General features: G+C 42.2%; 3 protein-coding genes across 8 annotated transcripts in view; 1 reads left to right on the top strand and 2 right to left on the bottom strand.

The window, feature by feature from the left end:
* The window catches only part of tp53bp2a (tumor protein p53 binding protein, 2a), a 34,701-nt gene extending 32,065 nt beyond the window's left edge, over positions 1–2,636 (top strand). For all 6 annotated transcript variants that reach the window (XM_074645903.1, XM_074645901.1, XM_074645902.1 and 3 more), the window contains 4 exons: positions 41–174; positions 798–964; positions 1,121–1,320; positions 1,417–2,636. In XM_074645903.1, coding sequence (XP_074502004.1) covers positions 41–174; positions 798–964; positions 1,121–1,320; positions 1,417–1,458 — 543 coding nt within the window. In that variant the 3' untranslated portion in view covers positions 1,459–2,636. The remainder of the gene's footprint in view (positions 1–40; positions 175–797; positions 965–1,120; positions 1,321–1,416) is intronic.
* A 1,663-nt stretch (positions 2,637–4,299) lies between these two features.
* Positions 4,300–7,027, bottom strand: LOC141773823 (tripartite motif-containing protein 16-like). Its single transcript, XM_074645905.1, has one exon. It carries the CDS (start codon positions 6,989–6,991, stop codon positions 5,312–5,314), a length of 1,680 nt encoding a protein of 559 aa, XP_074502006.1. The 5' UTR covers positions 6,992–7,027; the 3' UTR covers positions 4,300–5,311.
* Positions 7,028–14,027: 7,000 nt separating this feature from the next.
* On the bottom strand, positions 14,028–24,087 carry LOC141773573 (uncharacterized). The gene is made up of 4 exons (XM_074645416.1): positions 22,404–24,087; positions 19,876–19,949; positions 19,182–19,288; positions 14,028–15,836 (listed from the first exon to the last, which is right to left on the bottom strand). The coding sequence occupies exons 1-4, from the start codon at positions 24,072–24,074 to the stop codon at positions 14,155–14,157; spliced, it is 3,534 nt and encodes a 1,177-aa protein (XP_074501517.1). The 5' UTR covers positions 24,075–24,087; the 3' UTR covers positions 14,028–14,154.
* Between the last annotated feature and the right edge of the window lie 782 nt (positions 24,088–24,869).

Below are 24,869 nucleotides of genomic sequence, written 5' to 3'. Positions count from 1 at the left end.
AATTAAACTCCCTTCACCCCTTGTGATTTCTCAATCACAGGTGGAGGATCCAAGTCTGCCCAACGATGAAGGAATCACTGCTCTACACAACGCCGTCTGTGCCGGACATACAGAGATTGTCAAGTTTCTGGTTCAGTTTGGTGTCAATGTCAATGCTGCTGACAGTGACGGCTGGTAAGTTCAAGTTCACCGCTGACATGGTTGATTTAGAATGAATGAATTTGTTTGTTTTTATGCCTACGTGCCGGCGACAGTTGTAGTCGGAGGCATTATGTTTTTGGGTGGTCCGTCCGTCTGTCCGTACTTACGTACGTACGTCCGGTCCATTCTTGTGAACGTGATATCTCGGGAACGCATTGAGGGAATGTCTTCAAATTTTGCACAAACTTCTACTTGGATTCAAGGATGACCTGATTCAATTTTAGTTGTCAAAGTCACTGTGACCTCACAAAACACATTTTTGACCATAACTCAAGTATTCATATCCTAATTATGACAATTTCACACAAATGTCTAATAAGATAAAAGTACTGACATTTTGGACAGACATGGATGTAAACTGCAACCTGACTGGTTGGCGGAGGCATGTAGCCGCGAGGTGGTACATCTAGGTTACAACTCAACTCTGAACATAATCCTTCAGTCTGAGCTGGTTAACAACAGAAACCTGATAGTGGCTCCGACTGCAATCACCAAAATCCAGTCATTAAATGAAGTATTTCACTCTATAGTGTTTCTCATCTCCCTTTCCCTCTGTTCTTGCCTCCTCTTCCTTTCTCACCCGCCCTCTATCGTAGGACACCTCTACACTGTGCTGCATCCTGCAACAATGTGCAAGTGTGCAAGTTCCTGGTGGAGTCTGGTGCGGCGGTGTTCGCTATGACTTACAGCGACATGCAAACGGCAGCTGATAAATGTGAAGAGATGGAGGAGGGCTATACCCAGTGCTCTCAGTTCCTCTATGGTCAGTGAAAGCTATGTTTTTTTTGGGGGTTTTTTGCGACATGCTTTTGTTCCTTTTACTGTTTTGATTTTGTGTCCGGTGTCTATGTTTATGTCAAAAAATCACTACTCTTGGAATCTTTTTGTGCTTATTATTTTAAATCTGTTTTCCTTTTAGGTGTGCAAGAGAAGATGGGCATCATGAACAGGGGGGTGGTCTACGGTTTGTGGGACTACAACGGTGAAAACTCAGATGAACTGCTGTTCCGCGAGGGAGACTGCATGACCATCGTCCGCAGAGAAGACGAGGACGAGATCGAATGGTGGTGGGCGCGCATGGGCGACTCCGAGGGGTACATTCCCCGCAACCTCCTAGGGGTGAGTCCAGAGTCACTGAAACCGTAATGATGACGAACGTGTTTATTTTATGTACAAATGTGCATTGTTGACATGTCTTCTTGTCGTCTCTAACAGCTCTACCCCAGAATAAAGCCAAGACAGAGAACCCTGGCTTAAAACACTAAAGACCCCCGCACATTCCAGTCTGCCAGAACTCTCCAAAACACACGCACACACGCACAGGCTTTAACAGACTGGGGAAGAGGTGGACACTGTTGAAATGAAGAGACAAAGACAGACCAAACAATATGAAGGATCTATGAACTCTTTCTGGCACTTTTTTTCTGTATCTACTACAGAGGGATTCCCCCTCACTTATTTTTCCAGGCCACACTGTGTACTGTGTACTTAAGACACTATTGGCATTGTTTTCCTTCATTCCGCTGTTTTTGTAATTAGTGTCTGAAACTATTTCTAAACTGACAGAAACTCAAATGTTGGGATGTAAATGGAACAAGCAGTATTTTTATTGCTAGACAAGTAATTTTTACACCTTTGAATAGTCTTTTAAAACTTGTTTTTATGGGTTATTTTCTAACACACTTGGGGCTCTGCATTGCATGAGGTGAACCAATGGATGATGATGCTTTTCAAATGCTCTGTTACCATGACAATCTTTGGGGGGCCTGTTTTCCGTCATCTGTGTTGAGTGACAGTGCCTCTGTATACCTGCACTGGAGGTGTAAAGTTTCAGTTGTGACCACCACTGTTCTGACTAAACAAATGAGATGATTGGTGAAGAAAAAAAAAGAAGTGAGGATGAAGCTTTTGATTGATCTATTGCTGTTCATTCTGTGGTCTATGATACCCAGAAAGCCAGTCTGCTTTCCTGCATTGACACACGGTTGAGATGCCACAGATACTGTGTATACATGTATTTCTGTCATAAAAACTAGTGAAAAATTTACCGTAGGAATGATATCATTATGAAAATGGACTTTCAAGCTCTTTAGAAGCCCTTTTGACCAGGAATGAGACATCATGCTGTATGAATTTAATATTTTATTGCAGCCATCTCATGACAATATAATAATGAAAAAAGGCAAACCTTGACTTTTTGTAATAATCAGTAAGCGATATATTGTAAAGTCAGAGACAATTCCTCAAGTCAAATAAAAGAATAAAGAAGATGGAACTCATTCAATACCAGTTCCCAAAACCCATCACATATCTCTATTCAATGCAGATGTATTTATTTTTGTTACTTTTTTCTTTAGCCCTTTTGTCAGAAGTATAACCACAAATGTACTGTAGTATTTCAAACATTTACAATAAAATACTTTGTACTAAGTTTATATAGTCTTCTTGTTTGACCACGAATGCAGTTTTTTATTTCATTTTCTCATCATTGTGATAAAGGTGTGTGGGTCTCCCTGCGTATTGTTTTTATACACAATCTTTGCTGCCCTCTGCTGGACAGAAGGTGACGCTTTCACCTCCCAGAGCATGAATCCATATAAAGGGTCTGAGGTGTAGGAGCGGGTTATAAAATAGCTATTAGTGGTAATGCATCTTAATCTCATCCAGCCCTTTTTTTGTTTATTTGACAATGAATTTTAAAAAGACACTTACATGGTTGCAACACCAATGTACATCCACAACTAAAAGAACATCAAGGAAAACACAAGAAAGCCACAGGACTTATTTCCATTGTGGCCCTCGCTTTACTTAGATCCCACGTCTATATTTTTCCCACTTGTCAGCGCTGAAGAAGAAATAAAAGTTCAGGGTACAGTTAGATCAAACCATTTTCCAAAGTCGGAAACTTGACAAGAAAAGAGTTGTGTTTGGACCCCACTGATCACCGCTTGCAGCTATATTTAACATAATTGTTGTTTAACTTATAAATATGATTTAGTTTAGTTTAGAAAAGTGTTGATTTCAAACCAAAAAAAATAACATTTTAACATGTCAGTGCGTCCAAAAGATGATAGAAAAGATACCCGCACACTTAGATCTAAGCAGTATTTCACTTTATTCTAAGACCTTCCTCAGAGCATACGTGATTCAACAATGGACAGGTTGGTAGAAATAACCAATCCCATTCTAATCATCGGCAGTATGCAGTACACATGTCAGTGCGTAAAAGTAGGCTACTTTAATGTGGACAAACAAGAGACAGATGTTTTTAATTACACAGGTGTTGCATATTTCATTAATTATGCATCTGTCAAAGCCAGCATAAACTAACATTGTTAACACTGGAGACTACTTTCTGTAGGCTACTTGATGAAAAAGCAGGAGATTTAGGACATTTAATATTTTTTCTTTTTTTTACTAGGCTACTTCCCCAGACTAAATAATTACAGAAAAACTAATTTCCTTTTAATCACCTCACTCAAAATGAGAACAACAAGCATGGTCCCAACAGAGAGTAGCAAGAAAATGAACAATTTAAAATATAGCGGACTGTAATCTAAAGCACTGTTCCTGATAAATGACAGACAAACTTGGCATTGCTTGCTCACACTACACCATATGTGGATGTGAAATCAACACACACAAGCCCCAGAAGGTAACTGTATCTTAGCAGGGAACTCAGGACAGGTTTAAAAAAGTCAAAATAAAATCTCTATAGAGTAACTATCTACTATATTCTGTCTAACGACTTACAGTTTTAAAGGTTCTAGCTACTACTACTACTACTACAACTATTACTAATACCACTACTGTTTCTGCTGCTGCTGCTGCTACTACTACTACTACGACCAGAAGCAGTAGTCTGCTTCTGGTCCTACTGCTTCTACTACTACAGCTGCTGCTCCTTCTGCTACTACTACTACTACTAATGTCTTGTGAACAGTTTTTTTCCACTTATATCTTAATGTTTGATTGAAAGACAACTTATAATGAAGCAAATTGCATTCAGTAATAGTAAATGGTAACATTTACTAGTCATTATATTATACATTTTATACAAGGTGAAAAGGTATCAGCATGACATACAGTCTGCAAGGTTAACAGTATTTAATTTCTTTATTAAAGCATGTGTATCAAAAGCATTCATCATATAAGTGGTGTGTAACAATATATACATACTTACAAAGTGTATGTCATCACTGACGTTGTTGCTGCCGTGTTTATTTCTAGATGGAGTGTTAATGGAGCAGCTGCATAGCCTGGCACTGATCGATCCGAACTCCATTCAGAAAACAAGCATTTTAAAAGTTGTTTGCTTGTCGTCTTATGGACAGACCTGACAAAGCATGAATTCGGTCTTTTTACTAATCAGCATCATGATGTAGTTATTTCGGCTTCACTTTTGATCCGTTTACAACAACGTCGCTGCCGTATTTATGCCTTGATGACGTTATGTTGAGTGTTGATGGAGTAGCTACAATGTTAGCATAGCCTGGCATTGATCGATCCGAACTCCGTTCAGAAATCAAGCATTTTAAAAGTTGTTTGCTTGCTGTGTTGCGGAAAGATCTGGCAAAACATGAATTCGGTCTTTTTACAAATCGACATCATAATGTCGTTATTTCGGCATCATTTTGATCCGTTTATTGCAATTAAATCACAGCACAGTCTGTTGATTTTGGGTTCATACCGCAGTAGCGACGTGTGGCTTGCTAATGTGCTTCGTGCTTGGCGTGAATGCACGGTGGTAACACAATACGAAGAACAACGTAACGTAACGTAACTTAAACGAACATAAACAAAAGCACATGCTCAACAACAGCACGATGTAATGACTCAATGAACCGCTGACACAATCCCCAGAAAACATAAACACTGAACTGTTCTCCAGCTTTTCATTTAGAAAGAGCAACAACCAATGAGGAACCTGCAACAGTCGCTGATGAATCCTGTAACTTCATCACTCAGTCAGTCAGTCAGTGACACACTTTAGTGTTTGTAGGGCTGGTCCTCTGCGGTCCAGACACAAATCAGCTCTGCAGCAACAATGATGGACACCAGAGAAGTTTAAGAGTTAAAACACTGAATTTAACCCTTAAATGACTTCTGTCTATTTCAGTTTACACAACTCAGCAGTGTCTCCATGATTGCCATAAAGGAAAAGTCCAGCATAGAGAGGCTCAGTGAATGTGGTCTGGACTCTGTGGAGGAGAGTCATGGTTTCAGAGACGCTGTAGAAGGACAGAATACCTGCACTGTGATCCAGGTACACTCCTACTCTGGAGGACTGAGGACCTGAGACGGGGGTTTGGATACTGTTGTACAAAAATATATAACTGTCTTGTTTACAATCTAACGACCAAGATTTGTCATTTAATCCAAAGTAACATTCATACGACCCCCCTGCTCTCCTGATACTCTTGTATGCGACTGCTACATAAACTCCTGTCCCTCTCCACTCCACCTCCCAGTAACAACGTCCAGTCAGACTCTCTCTACTCAGGACCTGACAACACCATCCAGTGAATCTGTCTGGGTGACTAGCATAAGACTGTTGTTGTCTCATTAATGTTGCTTTTCTGTTCCCCTCAGATAATAACAGCTGTGTGTGTGCTGTGTTTGGATCCAGTGTGATTTCCCGTGAATATTGTAAGAATCCAGCTCTGGTCTTGGGCTCTGGTTGTGACAGTAAAACATCCACTTCAGTCCCTGTCTGTGAGACGTTTGTCCATTTCTCTCTCAGAACATCCTGTAGTTTATCTCTGACTTCTGATACAGCCGCCGTCACGTCCTCAAAGTAGCTCAGAGGACGGATATTGATGCTGGGTGAGTGTGTCGATTCACTGAGCGGGGACAGTGAGGGGTAGTTGAATAGAAACTGGTTGTGATCCTCTATATGTGGCAGCAGCTTCATCTCAGCGTCTCTCCTCTTCAGCTCAGTGATCTCCTGCTCCAGCTTCTCCTGAAGCTCTTTGACTCGACTCACTTCACTTTCCTGCTGGGATCTGACCTGCTGCTTCACATCACAGCTTCTTTTCTCCATGAGACGGATCAGCTCGCTGAAGATCTTCTCACTGTCCTCCACTGCTTTATCAGCAGAGCGATTGACAGCCTCCACCTCCTGTTGGAGCAGCTTCACATCTTTCTCTCTGTCCTGGATCCTCTGCTGGATGTTGAGTCGACTCCCCTCCAGCTCTCTCTGCCTCTCGGCCCGTTCTGCTGCAGCTGAGACGGTGTCGTGGCCTTTATGTTCATCCACAGAGCAGAGATAACAGATACACTGCTGATCAGTACGACAGAACATCTTCATCACCTCGTCGTGACGAGAGCAGATGTTCTCCTGGAGCTTCTTGGAGGGCTCCACCAGCTTGTGTTTCTTGAACGGAGCTGAGTCATAATGAGGCTGGAGGTGTTTCTCACAGTAAGAGATTAGACACATCAGACATGACTTGAAGGCTTTCAGCTTCCTCCCAGTGCAGACATCACAGGCCACATCTTCAGGTCCAGCATAGCAGTGATCAGCAGGAGCAGCTTGGAGTCCAGTCTTCTTCAGCTCCTCCACTAAAACGGCTAACATGGTGTTTTTCAGCAGGACGGGCCTTGGTGTGAAGGTCTGCCTACACTGAGGGCAGCTGTAGATCTTCTTCTCATCCTCTCCATCCCAGAAGCTTTTAATACAGTTCATGCAGTAGCTGTGTCCACAGGAAGTAGCCACCGGATCTTTCAGTAGATCCAGACAGATCGAACAAGAGAAGGTTTCCTGGTCCAGCTGATCTCCTTTCTGCGCCATTTCACCTCTCAGTAGCAACGACTGTCTGAGTTTCACTTCCTGAGAACCGACACTAGTTTGAGCTCTGATGTAATCATCATGTGTTATGTCGGTTACACCCACCTTCAAACTGTTGATCTGAAGGGGAGGGAACAAGGAAATAAGAGCTATGATTCATTCCAGGACGAGGAGCAGCACGACTGACTACGTCCCAAATCACATACTTTTCCTTTTTACTTTTAGTACACTGTAGCTGCCCTTACAAAGTACGTACTGTTGCATGCAGTATGAATACAATATATATCTGCTGTGCAGAGGATTGTGGGTCAGAACAGCCAGAAAAGCATGCTGGCTTTCATACTGTAAAATGTGACCAGATGTAGTAGGACATCCTGGTATTTTTGGCACACTGCATTTGACATACTATGTATTGGGACATAAGAATTTTTTTTTTCTGGCATACTAAGTAGTTGTCAACACTTGTCAAACTTAAGTACAAAGTTTTTTCCAGATTAAAAGATTTACTGAAAAAAAATGAAAAAAATAAAATCTAAATGTTATGTAATAGCGGGGCAGCTAAGCTGAAATATTCGTAACAATTGTGCATTTTGCGATAAAAGCAACAAATTTGGCACAGATGTAGGGTTATATGTCATGAAAAGATATAGATATCGGGGCGCTGCCAATTCAGCCCCTGACGGACGTGGCAGCCATTTTCCATAATGGCCGCAAAATAGGCGCTTAATATTCCAAAACGTTGCAGAAAACTGATTTTATGACTCTTGATGATTTCCAAGGTGCGTTCAAGCTGATGAGATTAGTTGTCAGAAGATCACAGAAATTATTTTTTTACCTCCTCATTTTTTAAGGGTACTTTTTAAAAGCTTTTAACCTGCGAAAAATGTGAAAACCAAATAAAAGGAGCATGGTCACTTCAGGGTCAAACTTCACCCCCATGCCTTCATGGTAGAATGACAACCAATAAAGCAGTAAAACTGACAGAGATTAACACTGGATACATTTCTTGGTCGCCAGTAACCTCTAATCAAGTTTCGTTTCAAGTTTCAAGTTTCAAGTTTCAAGTTTATTTGTCATATGCATTTAAAAGTACAGTGAATGCAATGAAATGCGTTTTACCCTGGCTCTCTCTCAGCCCTTAAAATCTATAAATATATTAGTACAGTTGATAAATACTACAATAAATAAGAAAATACCTAAGAATAAAATTATAAAACAACCTAAAGCATCCATAAAACAATCCACAGCTCTGCATTCATTTAGTGCTACTGTTCAGTAGTCTGACCGCCTGAGGGTAAAAACTGTCTCTGAGGCGAGAGGTCCGAGCTCTGATGCTCTGTAGGCGCTTCCCTGAAGGGAGATAAGAGAAAAGTGTATGTGCTGGATGACTTGTGTCCTGCATGATACAAAGTGCTTTCTTCCCGCAGCGAGTGGTGTAAATGTCCTGTAACTGTGGTAACGGTGATCCAATAATTTTTGATGCTGTTTTCACTGTCCTCATCAGGAGTTTGTGGTCATATGATGTAATGTTGCCAAACCAGACCAGTATGCATCCAGTTAAGATGCTTTCTATTGTGGACCGGTAGAATTTGATGAGGGTTTTTGTGGACATACCATGTTTCTTTAAACACCTCAAAAAATACAGTCTCTGTTGTGCCATTTTTGTGACACAGCTGATGTGCAGGGACCAGGAGAGGGAGTCAGAAATATGGATGCCTAGGAACTTGAAGCTGTTGACAATTTCGACAGGAGTGTTATTTATATCAACAGGTGATTCAACAGTTTTAATTCTCCTGAAGTAAATTATTAGCTCCTTAGTTTTCTCCGCATTCAGGGACAGATTGTTGTTGTGACACCACATGATCAGGTTCCTCACTTCGTCCCTGTATGCCATCTCATTGTTATTTGTAATGAGCCCTATCACTGTTGTATCATTTGCAAATTTCACAACGCTGTTTGTATGATGTTTAGCCACACAGTCATATGTGTACAGACTATACAGTAAGGGACTGAGACAGCAACCTTGTGGAGCACCGGTATTCAGAACTGTGGTAGACGAGTATCTGTTTCCTACTCTTACTGTCTGGAGTCGGCCTGTCAGAAAATCTTGTATCCACCTGCAGATGGAATTACAGAGGCCGAGGTCTGTCAGCTTAGATATTAGAAGAGATGGTATGATTGTATTAAAAGCACTGCTGTAATCAACAAACAGCATTCTGACATATGTGTTTTTTCCCTCCAGATGTTTTAGCACAGTGTATAAAGCCAGTGATACGGCATCATCCACAGCTCTGTTAGACCGATATGCAAACTGTGATGGGTCAATATTGGCAGATATGTTGTTATTTATGTATGCCTTAACCAGATGCTCGAAACACTTCATTATCACTGATGTTAAGGCTACAGGTCTAAAATCATTCAGACAAGATGCAGGTGATTTCTTGGGCACAGGCACAATTATGGATTTCTTAAAACATGTGGGAACCACACAGAGAGACAGTGACAGGTTAAAAATGTCTGTAAAAACAAAAGAAAGCTGACTGTAACAGGACTTGAGGACCCGAGGTGTAATGCCATCCGGGCTGGCAGCTTTGCCTGCTTTTACACATTTAAAAACTCTGCACACATCAGCCTCTGTCACCTGATGTGTTGTCCCACTGAGTGTGCGTGTATCCGCAGCGAGAATTTGTCCCTGTGCTGGTGGCTCCATGACATGCTCAAAGCGGGCATAGAAAGTGTTCAGCTGGTCAGGGAATGAAGCGGTGGTGTTAGTGAGGCCACCTGGTTTTGTTTTATAGCCTGTTACGGCTTTCAGGCCCTGCCATAAGCGCCTCGAGTCCCCGTCGTTACAATGTTGTTCAAGTTTGTCCCGGTGTTGTTTTTTGGCTGACTTGATGGCCTTCCTAAGCTCGTACCTGGCTTCCTTATAACGCTCCTCATCACCTGCTTTGAAGACGGCGGACCTTTCTTTTAGTCTCAGGCGGACATTGCTGTTAATCCATGGTTTCTGGTTTGGATAGGAGCGGATGGTACGAGTGGGAATACAGGTGTCCACACAGAATTTAACATAGTCAGTAACTGTATCAGCGTACTCACTCAGGTTAGTAGGATCTCTGAAAACTGACCAGTCAGTGGATTCAAAAGAACCCTGGAGTTTGAGCTCTTCCTCTGCTGACCAGCACTGGACTGACCTCAGGGTGGGTTTCTCCCTCTTTGCCTCCTGCTTGTAAACAGGTAGCAAGAGCACGGAAGAATGGTCTGATTTCCCAAAGTGAGGCCGTGGGATAGACCTGTAAGCTCCTTTTATGGTGGAGTAACAGTGGTCCAGAGTCTTGTTGCCCCGAGTGGAACAGCTGACCTGCTGGTTATATTTCGGTAGCACTGATTTAAGGTTGCAGTGGTTAAAGTCCCCCGCCACGATGGAAATGGCCTGTGGGTGCTGGTTCTCGTAGCCAGTGATAGCGCCATGGAGCTCCTCCGGAGCTACTGCAGCGTTGGCTTGGGGTGGGATGTAGACAGCGGTTAGCAGGACAGAGGGGAATTCCCTCGGTGAGTAGAAAGGCCAGCACTTGATAGTGAGGTGTTCAAGAACCAGTGAACAGGAGTAGGAAATTACCTCCACATCGGTGCACCACGAGTTGTTCACTAGGAAGCACACGCCGCCACCCTTTGACTTGCCGGTCGCGTCCCCCGAGCACTCCAGGCGATGCACGGAGAAACCCTCCGGTTGTATGGCGCTGTCTGGAGTGTCCGATGTTAGCCAAGTTTCAGAAAAGCAGAACACACTGCACTTCCTCATGTACCGCTGGACGCTGATACGGCAGTGGAGCTCGTCTATCTTGTTGCCAATGGATTGCATATTGGCTAGCAAAATGCTCAGGATGGGAGGCCAAGTGGGCCGCGCCGTAGTCTCACCAGTAGCCCGCCACGTCTTCCTCGTTGGCGCCTGTGCCGGCGCTTGTAGCCGGTGTACCAGGATACCTCCGATTTAACAATGTCTTTCAGTACCGCAGGCGCTGTGCAGAAGTTTGGAACATTTTGTCTGATGTCCAGTAGAGTCTGACGGTCATAAATGACTGCGGAAGACGTAGATTGTGCTAAGAAACTAATAACTAGAGCTAAAATAAAGAGAAGAGTGAGAGAAGCTCGTAGCGTGTCTCCATCAGTCGGCGCCATATCTCTGGTTTCCCCCCCAGCAGGCACACTGCGGTGTCAAGAGGTCAAGAGGTCAGACAATCTCCATTAAGCTCACTGCAGTGTCTGAACTACTGTCCATCGGTCACATTTTCTACAGAAATCTCTGGATCAAAATGAGCATTCACAGTAATGACAGCGATGACGAGGTTCAGGACTGCTAGATCAGCATCTGACTGTGATATGGCTCTGTGTCCTGATGACTTTCATGTCCTTCAGACTAACAGCTAGATGTGAAAGCTTGGCTAGGACTTTGACTGAATGAGTTCAGGCTGTCAGATTGGTGGATTAACATCCTCAAACCACTTTAAAACTGAGCACTCCTGACCTCTTGTGGTCCAAGTCGGCGCCTTCTGAGAGAATCTCCACGTGTTCAGCAGTCAATATACGGAGACAGAAGCACTTTCAAACACAAGAAACGATCACAGGAAAAGTATTTCACATTATTTTCGTAGATAGTACCACCTGCTGACCAGCAGTCATTCCCAAGCTGCTGCTCTGCTGAGCATTATTCAATCACAATATCATCTGATACTGTTTAATGACAGCAGCCGTACTGTGTGATGGGCTACGCTGACATTTAAAATGAGTGATCACAGGAGGCAACAACAGCTTTTCTTACTGCCACACAGCCCTCACTGGGCCGCTCTATCCCCAAGAGCTCTGTTTTGGGTGAGAAAAATGGCGGCCTAGTGAGGACGGAGCCCCAAACTGAGAGAAAAATATGCACTTGTGAATTTTTACGGGTTCATTTGGACAAAGACTACTCTATATACACTATTCAAGACACTCAGACAGAAGACAGTGTGGGGTAGTCCAGAAATTAAACAGAAAAGTAAAGCCACCTCTACACACAACAAACAGCGAAATCCATCTGAGAATAACTAATAATAATTAATGTTAAATATGAATAATGTTGTGGGATTGATCCTTATTTCATGGGATATTTTGGGATTTATACATAATTATTACATACATATATATATAATAAAATAAAAAATAAACAGACTAAGCATTGGAATAATGATTTGGATGTTGAATACCATGAACACCAAATAAGTTTGGATCCAGTGTGATTTCCCAACAAATTCTATTCTTTTACTGGTTAAAAACAGCTGACTGATAACAGGGAGTTATCAAAATAAACTGTCCTGAAATATTTAAACAGCTTTATAATAATTTTCTCACATATTTAACGATCTACTTTGAAGCATTTGTGACAAAACGGTTCAATTTCAGGACGTCATCCTGATCCAAAGCAGCCTGGAGCTTTGTATGACACCCTGGAAAAAAGACAGGAAGAAAAGACTTAGTTCATTCTTGTTTATTGATTATAGAAACCTTCAGTTTGTTCACACATCCCATCAGTAAAGTCTGTTAAATGACTCTTGTTCAATGATTTCACGTACAGATTCATTTTCATCCACACAATCAGTCTGTTTGAGCAGAATCTCAGCGATGTAACAGAGAATAATGATTTTCCTTATTGATTATGATCATGATAATCACAGTTTTCATTAAACATATTAGTATCTCGTTTGTACGTCGATCTGAACGACAACATTTAGTCTGCCAAACAAATAAATGCGATTCGAGATATCTAGAAGTTTACATTTTCATGCAGAGAAATATCAGTTCAGGTGAACAAAGATCATCTTGAGCAGTGAAACAGACACAGGAAGGAGCGCCACCTGAAGACACTCACACATTTACAGAACAACTCATGAGATGGTCACGTATCTGGTCAGGATGTGAATTTGTGGCTAAATTGTTACACAAGTAATCAGTGGTCATGTCTATAATGTCTTGTGAACAGTTTTTTTCCACTTATATCTTAATGTTTGATTGAAAGACAACTTATAATGAAGCAAATTGCATTCAGTAATAGTAAATGGTAACATTTACTAGTCAGTATATTATATTATTTTATACAAGGTGAAAAGGTATCAGCATGACATACAGTCTGCAAGGTTAACAGTATTTAATTTCTTTATTAAAGCATGTGTATCAAAAGCATTCATCATATAAGTGGTGTGTAACAATATATACATACTTACAAAGTGTATGTCATCACTGACGTTGTTGCTGCCGTGTTTATTCCTAGATGGAGTGTTAATGGAGCAGCTGCATAGCCTGGCACTGATCGATCCGAACTCCATTCAGAAAACAAGCGTTTTAAAAGTTGTTTGCTTGTCGTCTTACGGACAGACCTGACAAAGCATTAATTCAGACTGTTTACTAATCAGCATCATTATGTAGTTATTTCGGCTTCACTTTTGATCCGTTTACAACGTCGCTGCCGTATTTATGCCTTGATGACGTTATGTTGAGTGTTGATGGAGCAGCTACAATGTTAGCATAGCCTGGCACCGATCGATCCGAACTCCATTCAGAAAACAAGCATTTTAAAAGTTGTTTGCTTGCTGTGTTGCGGACAGACCCGACAAAGCATGAATTCAGACTTTTTACAAATCGACATCATAATATCGTTATTTCGGCATCATTTTGATCCGTTTATTGCAATTAAATCACAGCATAGTCTGTTTATTTTGGGTTCATACCGCAGTAGCGACGTGTGGCTTGCTAATGTCCTTCCTGCTTGGTGTGAATGCACGGTGGTAACACAATACGAAGCACAACGTAACGTAACTTAAACGAACATAAACAAAAGCACATGCACAACAACAGCACGATGTAATGACTCAATGAACCGCTGACACAATCCCCAGAAAACATAAACACTGAACTGTTCTCCAGCTTTTCATTTAGGAAGAGCAACAACCAATGAGGAACCTGCAACAGTCGCTGATGAATCCTGTAACTTCATCACTCAGTCAGTCAGTGACACACTTTAGTGTTTGTAGGGCTGGTCCTCTGCGGTCCAGACACAAATCAGCTCTGCAGCAACAATGATGGACACCAGAGAAGTTTAAGAGTTAAAACACAGAATTTAACCCTTAAATGACTTCTGTCTATTTCAGTTTACACAACTCAGCAGTGACATCATGATCGTTATAAAGCCAAAGTCCAGCATAGAGAGGCTCAGTGAATGTGGTCTGGACTCTGTGGAGGAGAGTCATGGTTTCAGAGACGCTGTAGAAGGACAGAATACCTGCACTGTGATCCAGGTACACTCCTACTCTGGAGGACTGAGGACCTGAGACGGGAGTTTTGATATTGTTGTACACAAATATATACCTGTCTTGGTTACAATCTAACGCCCAAGATTTGTCATTGAATCCAAAGTAACATTCAAGCGACCCCCCTGCTCTCCTGATACTCTTATATGCGACTGCTACAAAAACTCCTCTTCCTCTCCTCTCCACCTCCCAGTAACAACGTCCAGTCAGACTCTCTCTACTCAGGACCTGATAACATCCAGTGAATCTGTCTGGGTGACTAGCATAAGACTGTTGTTGTCTCATTAATGTTGCTTTTCTGTTCCCCTCAGATAATAACAGCCGTGTGTGTGCTGTGTTTGGATCCAGTGTGATTTCTCGTGAATATTGTAAGAATCCAGCTCTGGTCTTGGGCTCTGGTTGTGACAGTAAAACATCCACTTCAGTCCCTGTCTGTGAGACGTTTGTCCATTTCTCTCTCAGAACGTCCTGTAGTTTATCTCTGACTTCTGACACAGCCGCCGTCACGTCCTCAAAGTAGCTCAGAGGACGGATATTGATGCTGGATGAGTGTGTAGATTCAGTGAGCGGGGACAGTGAGGGGTAGTTGAGTAAAAACTGGTTGTGATCCTCTGTGTGTGACAGCAGCTTCATCTCAGCGTCTCTCCTCTGCAGCTCAGTGATCTCCTGCTCCAGCTTCTCCTGAAGCTCTTTGACTCGACTCACTTGGGTTTTCTGCTGGGTTCTGACCTGCTGCTTCACATCACAGCTTCTTTTCTCCATGAGACGGATCAGCTCGGTGAAGATCTTCTCACTGTCCTCCACTGCTTTATCAGCAGAGCGATTGACAGCCTCCACCTCCTGTTGGAGCAGCTTCACATCTTTCTCTCTGTCCTGGATCCTCTGCTGGATGTTGAGTCGACTCATCTCCAGCTCTCTCTGCCTGTCGGTCCTTTCCGCTGCAGCTGAGACGGTGTCGTGGCCTTTATGTTCATCCACAGAGCAGAGATAACAGATACACTGCTGATCAGTACGACAGAACATCTTCATCACCTCGTCGTGACGAGAGCAGATGTTCTCCTGGAGCTTCTTGGAGGGCTCCACCAGCTTGTGTTTCTTGAACGGAGCTGAGTCATAATGAGGCTGGAGGTGTTTCTCACAGTAAGAGATTAGACACATCAGACATGACTTGAAGGCTTTCAGCTTCCTCCCAGTGCAGACATCACAGGCCACATCTTCAGGTCCAGCATAGCAGTGATCAGCAGGAGCAGCTTTGAGTCCAGTCTTCTTCAGTTCCTCCACTAAAACTGCTAACATGGTGTTTTTCAGCAGGACAGGCCTTGGTGTGAAGGTCTGCCTACACTGAGGGCAGCTGTAGATCTTCTTCTCATCCTCTCCATCCCAGAAGCTTTTAATACAGTTCATGCAGTAGCTGTGTCCACAGGAAGTAGTCACCGGATCCTTCAGTAGATCCAGACAGATCGAACAAGAGAAGGTTTCCTGGTCCAGCTGATCTCCTTTCGTCGCCATTTCACCTCTCAGTAGCAACGACTGTCTGAGTTTCACTTCCTGAGAACCGACACTAGTTTGAGCTCTGATGTAATCATCATGTGTTATGTCGGTTACACCCACCTTCAAACTGTTGATCTGAAGGGGAGGGAACAAGGAAATAAGAGGACTGAGTGTGTCCGAGCTGTCTGTGTTTGAGAGCAGGACGAAGAGGGAGGGGTTATCAAGCTATGATTCATTCCAGGACGAGGAGCAGCACGACTGACTACATCCCAAATCACATACTTTTACTTTTTACTTTTAGTACACTGTAGCTGCCCTTACAAAGTACGTACTGTTGCATGCAGTATGAATACAATATATCTGCTGTGCAGAGGATTGTGGGTCAGAACAGCCAGAAAAGCATGCTGGCTTTCATACTGTAAAATGTGACCAGATGTAGTAGGACATCCTGGTATTTTTGGCACACTGCATTTGACATACTATGTATTGGGACATAAGAAATCTTTTTTTCTGGCATACTAAGTAGTTGTCAACACTTGTCAAACATAAGTACAAAGTTTTTTCCAGATTAAAAGATTTACTGAAAAAAAATGAAAAAAATAAATCTAAATCTCATGTAATAGCGGGGCAGCTAAGCTGAAATATTCGTAACAATTGTGCATTTTGCGATAAAAGCAACAAATTTGGCACAGATGTAGGGTTATATGTCATGAAAAGATGTAGATATCGGGGCGCTGCCAATTCGGCCCCTGACGGACGTGGCAGCCTTTTTCCAAAATGGCCACAAAATAGGCGCTTAATATTCCAAAACTTTGCAGAAAACTGATTTTATGATTGTTGATGATTTCCAAGGTGCGTTCAAGCTGATGAGTTCAGATGTCAGAAGATCACAGACATGATTTTTTTACCTCCTCATTTTTTTAGGGTACTTTTTAAAAGCTTTTAACCTGAGAAAAACATGAAAACCAAATAAAAGGAGCATGGTCACTTCAGGGCCAAACTTCACCCCCATGCCTTCATGCTAGAATGACAACCAATAAAGCAGTAAAACTGACAGAGATAACGCTGGATACATTTCTTGGTCGCCAGTAACCTCTAATCACAGTTAAAGTGATACTGAACTTTGGTAGAACCTTGGGTTGTATTGCTAGCAGTAAAACTGACAGAGATGACATGAGAACATTTTAGTTTGAGTAAGAACTTCAGGTTCATATGACAATGTTTTATTTTTGCAATGGCCTTCAAATCTGAGCAAAGGAGCTGCTATTTGTCCGGTCTCTAACCTGTGACCAAGCTGACTTGGTTGAACTTATAAGGAAACTTAGATCAGTCTCTTGTTGTAATACAGGGTTAAAGAGACACATAAGCTTATCCACCACGGCAGGGTGCCAACTCCAGTAGGATTAATTTCTTTGTTTTATTTTTTTGATATGCAATAGCACTTTAAAAACATGTATATACTGTTGTATAACAGCAAACGCTGGCCGGGTTACGGCATGATACAAGAAATGAGGAAGCGGGTTGCTGGAGGCAAAGTTTGACCAAAAGAAATCCAATTAAATATTCCATTGCCATACTCCAGCACATTGTATACACTTTGGGATCCACAAATTGATTGAAATTTGATTAAAGTGCGCACGTTGTTGATTTGCTTGGTTTTGCGGAGCGTTTCAGACGGAGGTAGAATACAGGTATATTCAGGCAGATAGTATGAAAAATAATGTCGCATTGTCAGGGAAAACATAGGACTGAACGTTTGTGAATGAGGGGATAGATGGACTGGTACCACGGGGCATTTTAGAAAATAAATCTTCATATTTTTCGTAGGTCTTGCGCTGATCAGCCACCACACTCTATGAAAAAAAATCCAAGTAGCTGACTAGAACATAAATGAAACAAAAGAACCAGCGAAGGTAGGCCACACAGACCTAACCCACTCTAAGAGACTCTGAGAAGAGAAGAAGCTAAATGGTGAGTGAATCCCACAGATAGGTTCACATGGTACTTCTGCAGATTCACACACCCCTATACAGATACAGCAACAACAAGACAGCACTCTCACTACCTCTGACAATGGGCCTTTCCCATTTCCGATTTTATAAGGCTCGATTCCTCTCCTCGACTCCTCTCCTCGTGTCTTAGTCCCGCCCACGGGAGATAAGAGCGGAGGAGGCGAGGAAGAGACACGAGGAGAGAGGAAGAGAGGAGATATGTTTTTAGAGACATGAGACGTCGTTTCCTCTGAAGCGTCACGTGAAGCGACGTCCGTTTCTGATGACAGCAGCAGCTGATCACAGCTGGATCAACTGTCAGTTGGCTTTAACAGCTGTTTATGTCTGAACTGATCTAATACTAATAAAGACACTAAAGTTATTATCAGTGGTAGAGCAGCAGTGTTTTCTCTCTGTAGCCTGTTACCTGTTTAACAAACACCTGCACATGAATTACAGCTGCAGTCTGTATTTCTACTGTGGATTGAGTCCTGCTTAGAGGACCAGGAACCATCTCTACTGGCACAATAACTTTATATTATTAATTCAATATTAGTGTCTGTATTTATTGATATTCTTACACTAGAAATGATGTATTAGGCTGAATGTTTCAGGGAAAATGTAAATGATATAACTCATATCAAACCCGATGCTGAGGAATTATCAGCCTCATGTGACTGAATGGAAATGAGGATAAATGATGTAAAAGGTATAAAAGACAGACCCTCCTTCTCTCTCTGACTTTAACTGTAACTTAATACAAGTTAATGGGGGGAAATAACAGATCATCAAAAGAAAATTCTTTCTAATAAATGAAGAAAGTTGATTGAGGTCCGTTTGTTGTCAGGGCTTATAAAGCCCTTTCAGTAACAGACTCCTTCAGCAGTGTGTGAAGCAGAGATCCTGCAGGTCCTTCTGCTGCTGGAACACTTTACCATCAACATGGTCCGTTTGTTGTTCACACCTACAGTTAACACAGATTATAACTAGATGGTGAATCAGAAGACAACTAAACTATAAAACATTTAATCTGTGATCTGTCTTCACTCTGGTATAAAACTCCAGTGATGTTGACGTGTATCAGATCAAACCGATCGGCGCAGCATCCAATCAAGAAACGATATACAATAAGGGGGCATGTTTGTCGGTAAAAAACTTCCGTGAAGGATACCCTGGAGGATACACTGGTGTATCCTCGCACATGGCTCCTCCGGCAAGCCTCCTCGATCCTCGCTCCTCAAGATGCATTTTAGGAATTGGGATGTCCTTCAAGATGGAGCGCTGAGATCGATTTCTGGGTCACAGCTGGAGGATCGAGGAGCGAGGAGACGAGGAGGCAAAAAATCGGGAAATGAGATGCAGCTAATGAGTCAGCACCTGAGCACTGAAACCAGGGGTAGATATAGGCTTCAACCACCTGATCCTCATCAGGGACAATTATGCTCCACAGCGGCCTCTGCTCAGAGATAATGAACCCAACCAGCCTGCTGAGAGGCAAGTGACCCTCACATTAACGGACATTTCTTCAACCCCTAAAATGGAAATTTCTGTTGATTTACAGGATGTCCTCCGTACCATTCACGGGGACATCTGTTAATCCTAAAACGGAAAATTCTGTAAATTTACAGTATATCCTCCGTACCGAGCCAAATAACAAGCCCAACCTCTACATTCTGGAGGGAAAACAGACGCTAACGCTAGCATTTGTACGTTACTTATCGGTCTTTGCGGACCGCCTGAGGCTAAAACTGGGGCTAACTCTACCTGACGTCCACTGAAGTCTAAAATATGAGCGTTGGTAAAATGTAAACTACAATACCAAACTTAAGTTAGTCTCAAAACGAGTCAGCAAAAATATTCCTGGCGTATCTGGTAACGTTAACAGTTGAACTAAACAACAAAACAGCTTTCCAGCTAAAACGACACTGAGCTCAGTGTCCTGATGACATTCATGTCCTTCAGTCTAACAGCTAGATGTGAAAGCTTGGCTTGGACTTTGACTGAATGAGTTCAGGCTGTCAGATTGGTGGATTAACATCCTCAGACCACTTTAAAACTGAGCACTCCTGACCTCTTGTGGTCCAAGTCGGCGCCTTCTGAGAGAATCTCCACGTGTTCAGCAGTCAATATACGGAGACAGAAGCACTTTCAAACACAAGAAACGATCACAGGAAAAGTATTTCACATTATTTTCGTAGATAGTACCACCTGCTGACCAGCAGTCATTCCCAAGCTGCTGCTCTGCTGAGCATTACTCAATCACAATATCATCTGATACTGTTTAATGACAGCAGCCGTACTATGTGATGGGCTACGCTGACATTTAAAATGAGTGATCACAGGAGGCAACAACAGCTTTTCTTACTGCCACACAGCCCTCACTGGGCCGCTCTATCCTCAAGAGCTCTGTTTGGGGTGAGAAAAACGGCGGCCTAGTGAGGACGGAGCCCCAAACTGAGAGAAAAATATGCACTTGTGAATTTTTACGGGTTCATTTGGACAAAGACTACACAATATACACTATTCAAGACACCCAGACAGAAGTCCAGAAATGAAACAGTAAAGTAAAGCCACCTCTACACACAACAAACAGCGAAATCCATCTGAGAATAACTAATAATAATTAATGTTAAATATGAATAATGTTGTGGGATTGATCCTTATTTCATGGGATATTTTTTGATTTATACATAATTATTACATACATATATATATATATATATATATATATATATATATATAATAAAATAAAAAATAAACAGACTAAGCACTGGAATAGTGATTTGGATGTTGAATACCATGAACACCAAATAAGTTTGGATCCAGTGTGATTTCCCAACAAATTCTATTCTTTTACTGGTTAAAAACAGCTGACTGATAACAGGGAGTTATCAAAATAAAATGTCCTGAAATATTTAAACAGCTTTATAATAATTTTCTCACATATTTAACGATCTACTTTGAAGCATTTGTGACAAAACGGTTCAATTTCAGGACGTCACCCTGAGCCAAAGCAGCCTGGAGCTTTGTATGACACCCTGGAAAAAAGACAGGAAGAAAAGACTTAGTTCATTCTTGTTTATTGATTATAGAAACCTTCAGTTTGTTCACACATCCTATCAGTAAAGTCTGTTAAATGACTCTTGTTCAATGATTTCACGTACAGATTCATTTTCATCCACACAATCAGTTTGTTTGAGCAGAATCTCAGCGATCTGACAGAGAATAATGATTTCCTTATTGATTATGATCATGATAATCACAGTTTTCATTAAATATCTTAGTATCTCGTTTGTACGTCAATCTGGACGACAACATTTAGTCTGCCAAACAAATAAATATGATTCGAGATATCTTTACAGAAAGTGGTGAGAACAGAATATCTATCTATCTATCTATATATATATAGATAGATATACAAATATTCATCAAACATTTAGAGCACAGAGAAGTTTACATTTTCATGCAGAGAAATATCAGTTCAGGTGAACAAAGATCATCTTGAGCAGTGAAACAGACACAGGAAGGAGCCACCTGAAGACACTCACACATTTACAGAACAACTCATGAGATGGTCACGTATCTGGTCAGGATGTGAATTTGTGGCTAAATTGTTACACAAATAATCAGTGGTCATGTCTATAATGTTTTGTGAACAGTTTTTTCCCACTTATATCTTAATGTTTGATTGAAAGACAACTTATAATGAAGCAAATTGCATTCAGTAATAGTAAATGGTAACATTTACTAGTCAGTATATTTGATACAATGTGAAAATGTTCACCTTGTAAGGTATCAGCATGACATACAGTATGCAAGGTTAAAAGTATTTCAGTTTTTTATTAAAGCATGTGTATCAAAAGCATTCATCATATAAGTGGTGTGTAACAATATATACATACTTACAAAGTGTATGTCATCACTGATGTTGTTGCTGCCGTGTTTATTCCTAGATGGAGTGTTAATGGAGCAGCTGCATAGCCTGGCACTGATCGATCCGAACTCCATTCAGAAAACAAGCATTTTAAAAGTTGTTTGCTTGCTGTGTTGCAGACAGACCTGGCAAAGCAGGAATTCGGTCTTTTTACTAATCGGCATCATAATCTCGTTATTTCGGCATAATTTTGATCCGTTTATTGCCATTAAATCACAGCAGTCTGTTTATTTTGGGTTCATACCGCAGTAGCGGCGTGTGGCTTGCTAATGTGCTTCCTGCTTGGTGTGAATGCACGGTGGTAACACAATACGAAGAACAACGTAACGTAACTTAAACGAACATAAACAATAGCACATGCACAACAACAGCACGATGTAATGACTCAATGAACCGCTGACACAATCCTCAGAAAACATAAACACTGAACTGTTCTCCAGCTTTTCATTTAGAAAGAGCAACAACCAATGAGGAACCTGCAACAGTCGCTGATGAATCCTGTAACTTCATCACTCAGTCAGTCAGTCAGTGACACACTTTAGTGTTTGTAGGGCTGGTCCTCTGCGGTCCAGACACAAATCAGCTCTGCAGCAACAATGATGGACACCAGATAAGTTTAAGAGTTAAAACACAGAATTTAACCCTTAAATGACTTCTGTCTATTTCAGTTTACACAACTCAGCAGTGACATCATAACTATAAAACCTAAATCCAGCATAGAGAGGCTCAGTGAATGTGGTCTGGACTCTGTGGAGGAGAGTCATGGTTTCAGAGACGCTGTAGAAGGACAGAATACCTGCACTGTGATCCAGGTACACTCCTACTCTGGAGGACTGAGGACCTGAGACGGGAGTTTTGATATTGTTGTACAAAAATATATAACTGTCTTGTTTACAATCTAACACCCAAGATTTGTCATTGTATCCAAAGTAACATTTAAGCGACCCCCCTGCTCTCCTGATACTCTTATATGCGACTGCTACAAAAACTCCTCTCCCTCTCCTCTCCACCTCCCAGTAACAACGTCCAGTCAGACTCTCTCTACTCAGGACCTGACAACACCATCCAGTGAATCTGTCTGGGTGACTAGAATAAAACTGTTGTTGTCTCATTGCTGTTACTTTTCTGTTCCCCTCAGATAATAACAGCCGTGTGTCTGCTGTGTTTGGATCCAGTGTGATTTCTCGTGAATATTTTAAGAACCCAGCTCTGGTCTTGGGCTCTGGTTGTGACAGTAAAACATCCACTTCAGTCACTGTCTGTGAGACGTTTGTCCATTTCTCTCTCAGAACGTCCTGTAGTTTATCTCTGACTTCTGACACAGCCGCCGTCACGTCCTCAAAGTAGCTCAGAGGACGGATATTGATGCTGGATGAGTGTGTAGATTCAGTGAGCGGGGACAGTGATGGGTAGTTAACTAAAAACTGGTTGTGGTCCTCTGTGTGTGACAGCAGCTTCATCTCAGCGTCTCTCCTCTTCAGCTCAGTGATCTCCTGCTCCAGCTTCTCCTGAAGCTCTTTGACTCGACTCACTTCACTTTTCTGCTGGGATCTGACCTGCTGCTTCACATCACAGCTTCTTTCCTCCATGAGACGGATCAGCTCGCTGAAGATCTTCTCACTGTCCTCCACTGCTTTATCAGCAGAGCGATTGACAGCCTCCACCTCCTGTTGGAGCAGCTTCACATCTTTCTCTCTGTCCTGGATCCTCTGCTGGATGTTGAGTCGACTCATCTCCAGCTCTCTCTGCCTGTCGGTCCTTTCCGCTGCAGCTGAGACGGTGTCGTGGCCTTTATGTTCATCCACAGAGCAGAGATAACAGATACACTGCTGATCAGTACGACAGAACATCTTCATCACCTCGTCGTGACGAGAGCAGATGTTCTCCTGGAGCTTCTTGGAGGGCTCCACCAGCTTGTGTTTCTTGAACGGAGCTGAGTCATGATGAGGCTGGAGGTGTTTCTCACAGTAAGAGGCCAGACACACCAGACAGGACTTGAAGGCTTTCAGCTTCCTCCCAGTGCAGACATCACAGGCCACATCTTCAGGTCCAGCATAGCAGTGATCAGCAGGAGCAGCTTTGAGTCCAGTCTTCTTCAGCTCCTCCACTAAAACTGCGAACATGGTGTTTTTCAGCAGGACAGGCCTCGGTGTGAAGGTCTGTCTACACTGAGGGCAGCTGTAGATCTTCTTCTCATCCTCTCCATCCCAGAAGCTTTTAATACAGTTCATGCAGTAGCTGTGTCCACAGGAAGTAGTCACCGGATCCTTCAGTAGATCCAGACAGATCGAACAAGAGAAGGTTTCCAGGTCCAGCTGAACTCCTTTCGTCGCCATTTCACCTCTCAGTAGCAACGACTGTCTGAGTTTCACTTCCTGAGAACCGATACTAGTTTGAGCTCTGATGTAATCATCATGTGTTATGTCGGTAACACCCACCTTCAAACTGTTGATCTGAAGGGGAGGGAACAAGGAAATAAGAGCTATGATTCATTCCAGGACAAGGAGCAGCACGACTGACTACGTCCCAAATCACATACTTTTCCTTTTTACTTTTAGTACACTGTAGCTGCCCTTACAAAGTACGTACTGCTGCATGCAGTATGAATACAATATATCTGCTGTGCAGAGGATTGTGGGTCAGAACAGCCAGAAAAGCATGCTGGCTTTCATACTGTAAAATGTGACCAGATGTAGTAGGACATCCTGGTATTTTTGGCATACTGCATTTGACATCCTATGTATTGGGAAATAAGAAACCTTTTTTCTGGCATACTAAGTAGTATGGTAGTATGGGTTTTGGAACGTACAGTATGTTTCGTCATTTACAAACAGAGCCTCGGTTCAAACCTGCTCCACATTTGAAAACATTTTAGTTTTCAGTTGTAAAATATTTCTTGGCTCCTCAGGCTTTGGTGATGGCTCCACATTTCTCAAAAACTCTTCTTCACCCAGGACAGGAACCCGGTGTGGGCAACGGACCGCTGTATGGGCAGCCGTTTACAGACAGGCTAGTGACACATTACACACACTCCTGAGGCTGCAGTGATTGTTTTTAAGAAATCTCATAAGCCATTGTTTTACTGCTTAATTTTTCATTTTACATAAGAAAGTAGAGATAAGTAACCTAAG

Source organism: Sebastes fasciatus, chromosome 9, assembly GCF_043250625.1.
Source record: "Sebastes fasciatus isolate fSebFas1 chromosome 9, fSebFas1.pri, whole genome shotgun sequence".
In the NCBI taxonomy this organism is placed as follows: Eukaryota; Metazoa; Chordata; class Actinopteri; order Perciformes; family Sebastidae; genus Sebastes; species Sebastes fasciatus.
Note: the sequence above shows the minus strand (reverse complement) of the source record. Positions and strands in the feature narration are given on the sequence as shown.

What these genes read in the sequence shown, in the direction of transcription:
- LOC141773823 (XM_074645905.1), bottom strand. Translation starts at nt 6,991, where the DNA reads ATGGCGCAGAAAGGAGATCAGCTGGACCAGGAAACCTTCTCTTGTTCG.
- LOC141773573 (XM_074645416.1), bottom strand. Translation starts at nt 24,074, where the DNA reads ATGGCGACGAAAGGAGTTCAGCTGGACCTGGAAACCTTCTCTTGTTCG. An exon ending in CTGCTGAGTTGTGTAAACTG is followed by an intron (nt 19,950 to 22,403) that starts AAATAGACAGAA and finishes TGTGTTTGAAAG; the next exon opens with TGCTTCTGTCTCCGTATATT. An exon ending in GCCGACTTGGACCACAAGAG is followed by an intron (nt 19,289 to 19,875) that starts GTCAGGAGTGCT and finishes GCCTCTCAGCAG; the next exon opens with GCTGGTTGGGTTCATTATCT.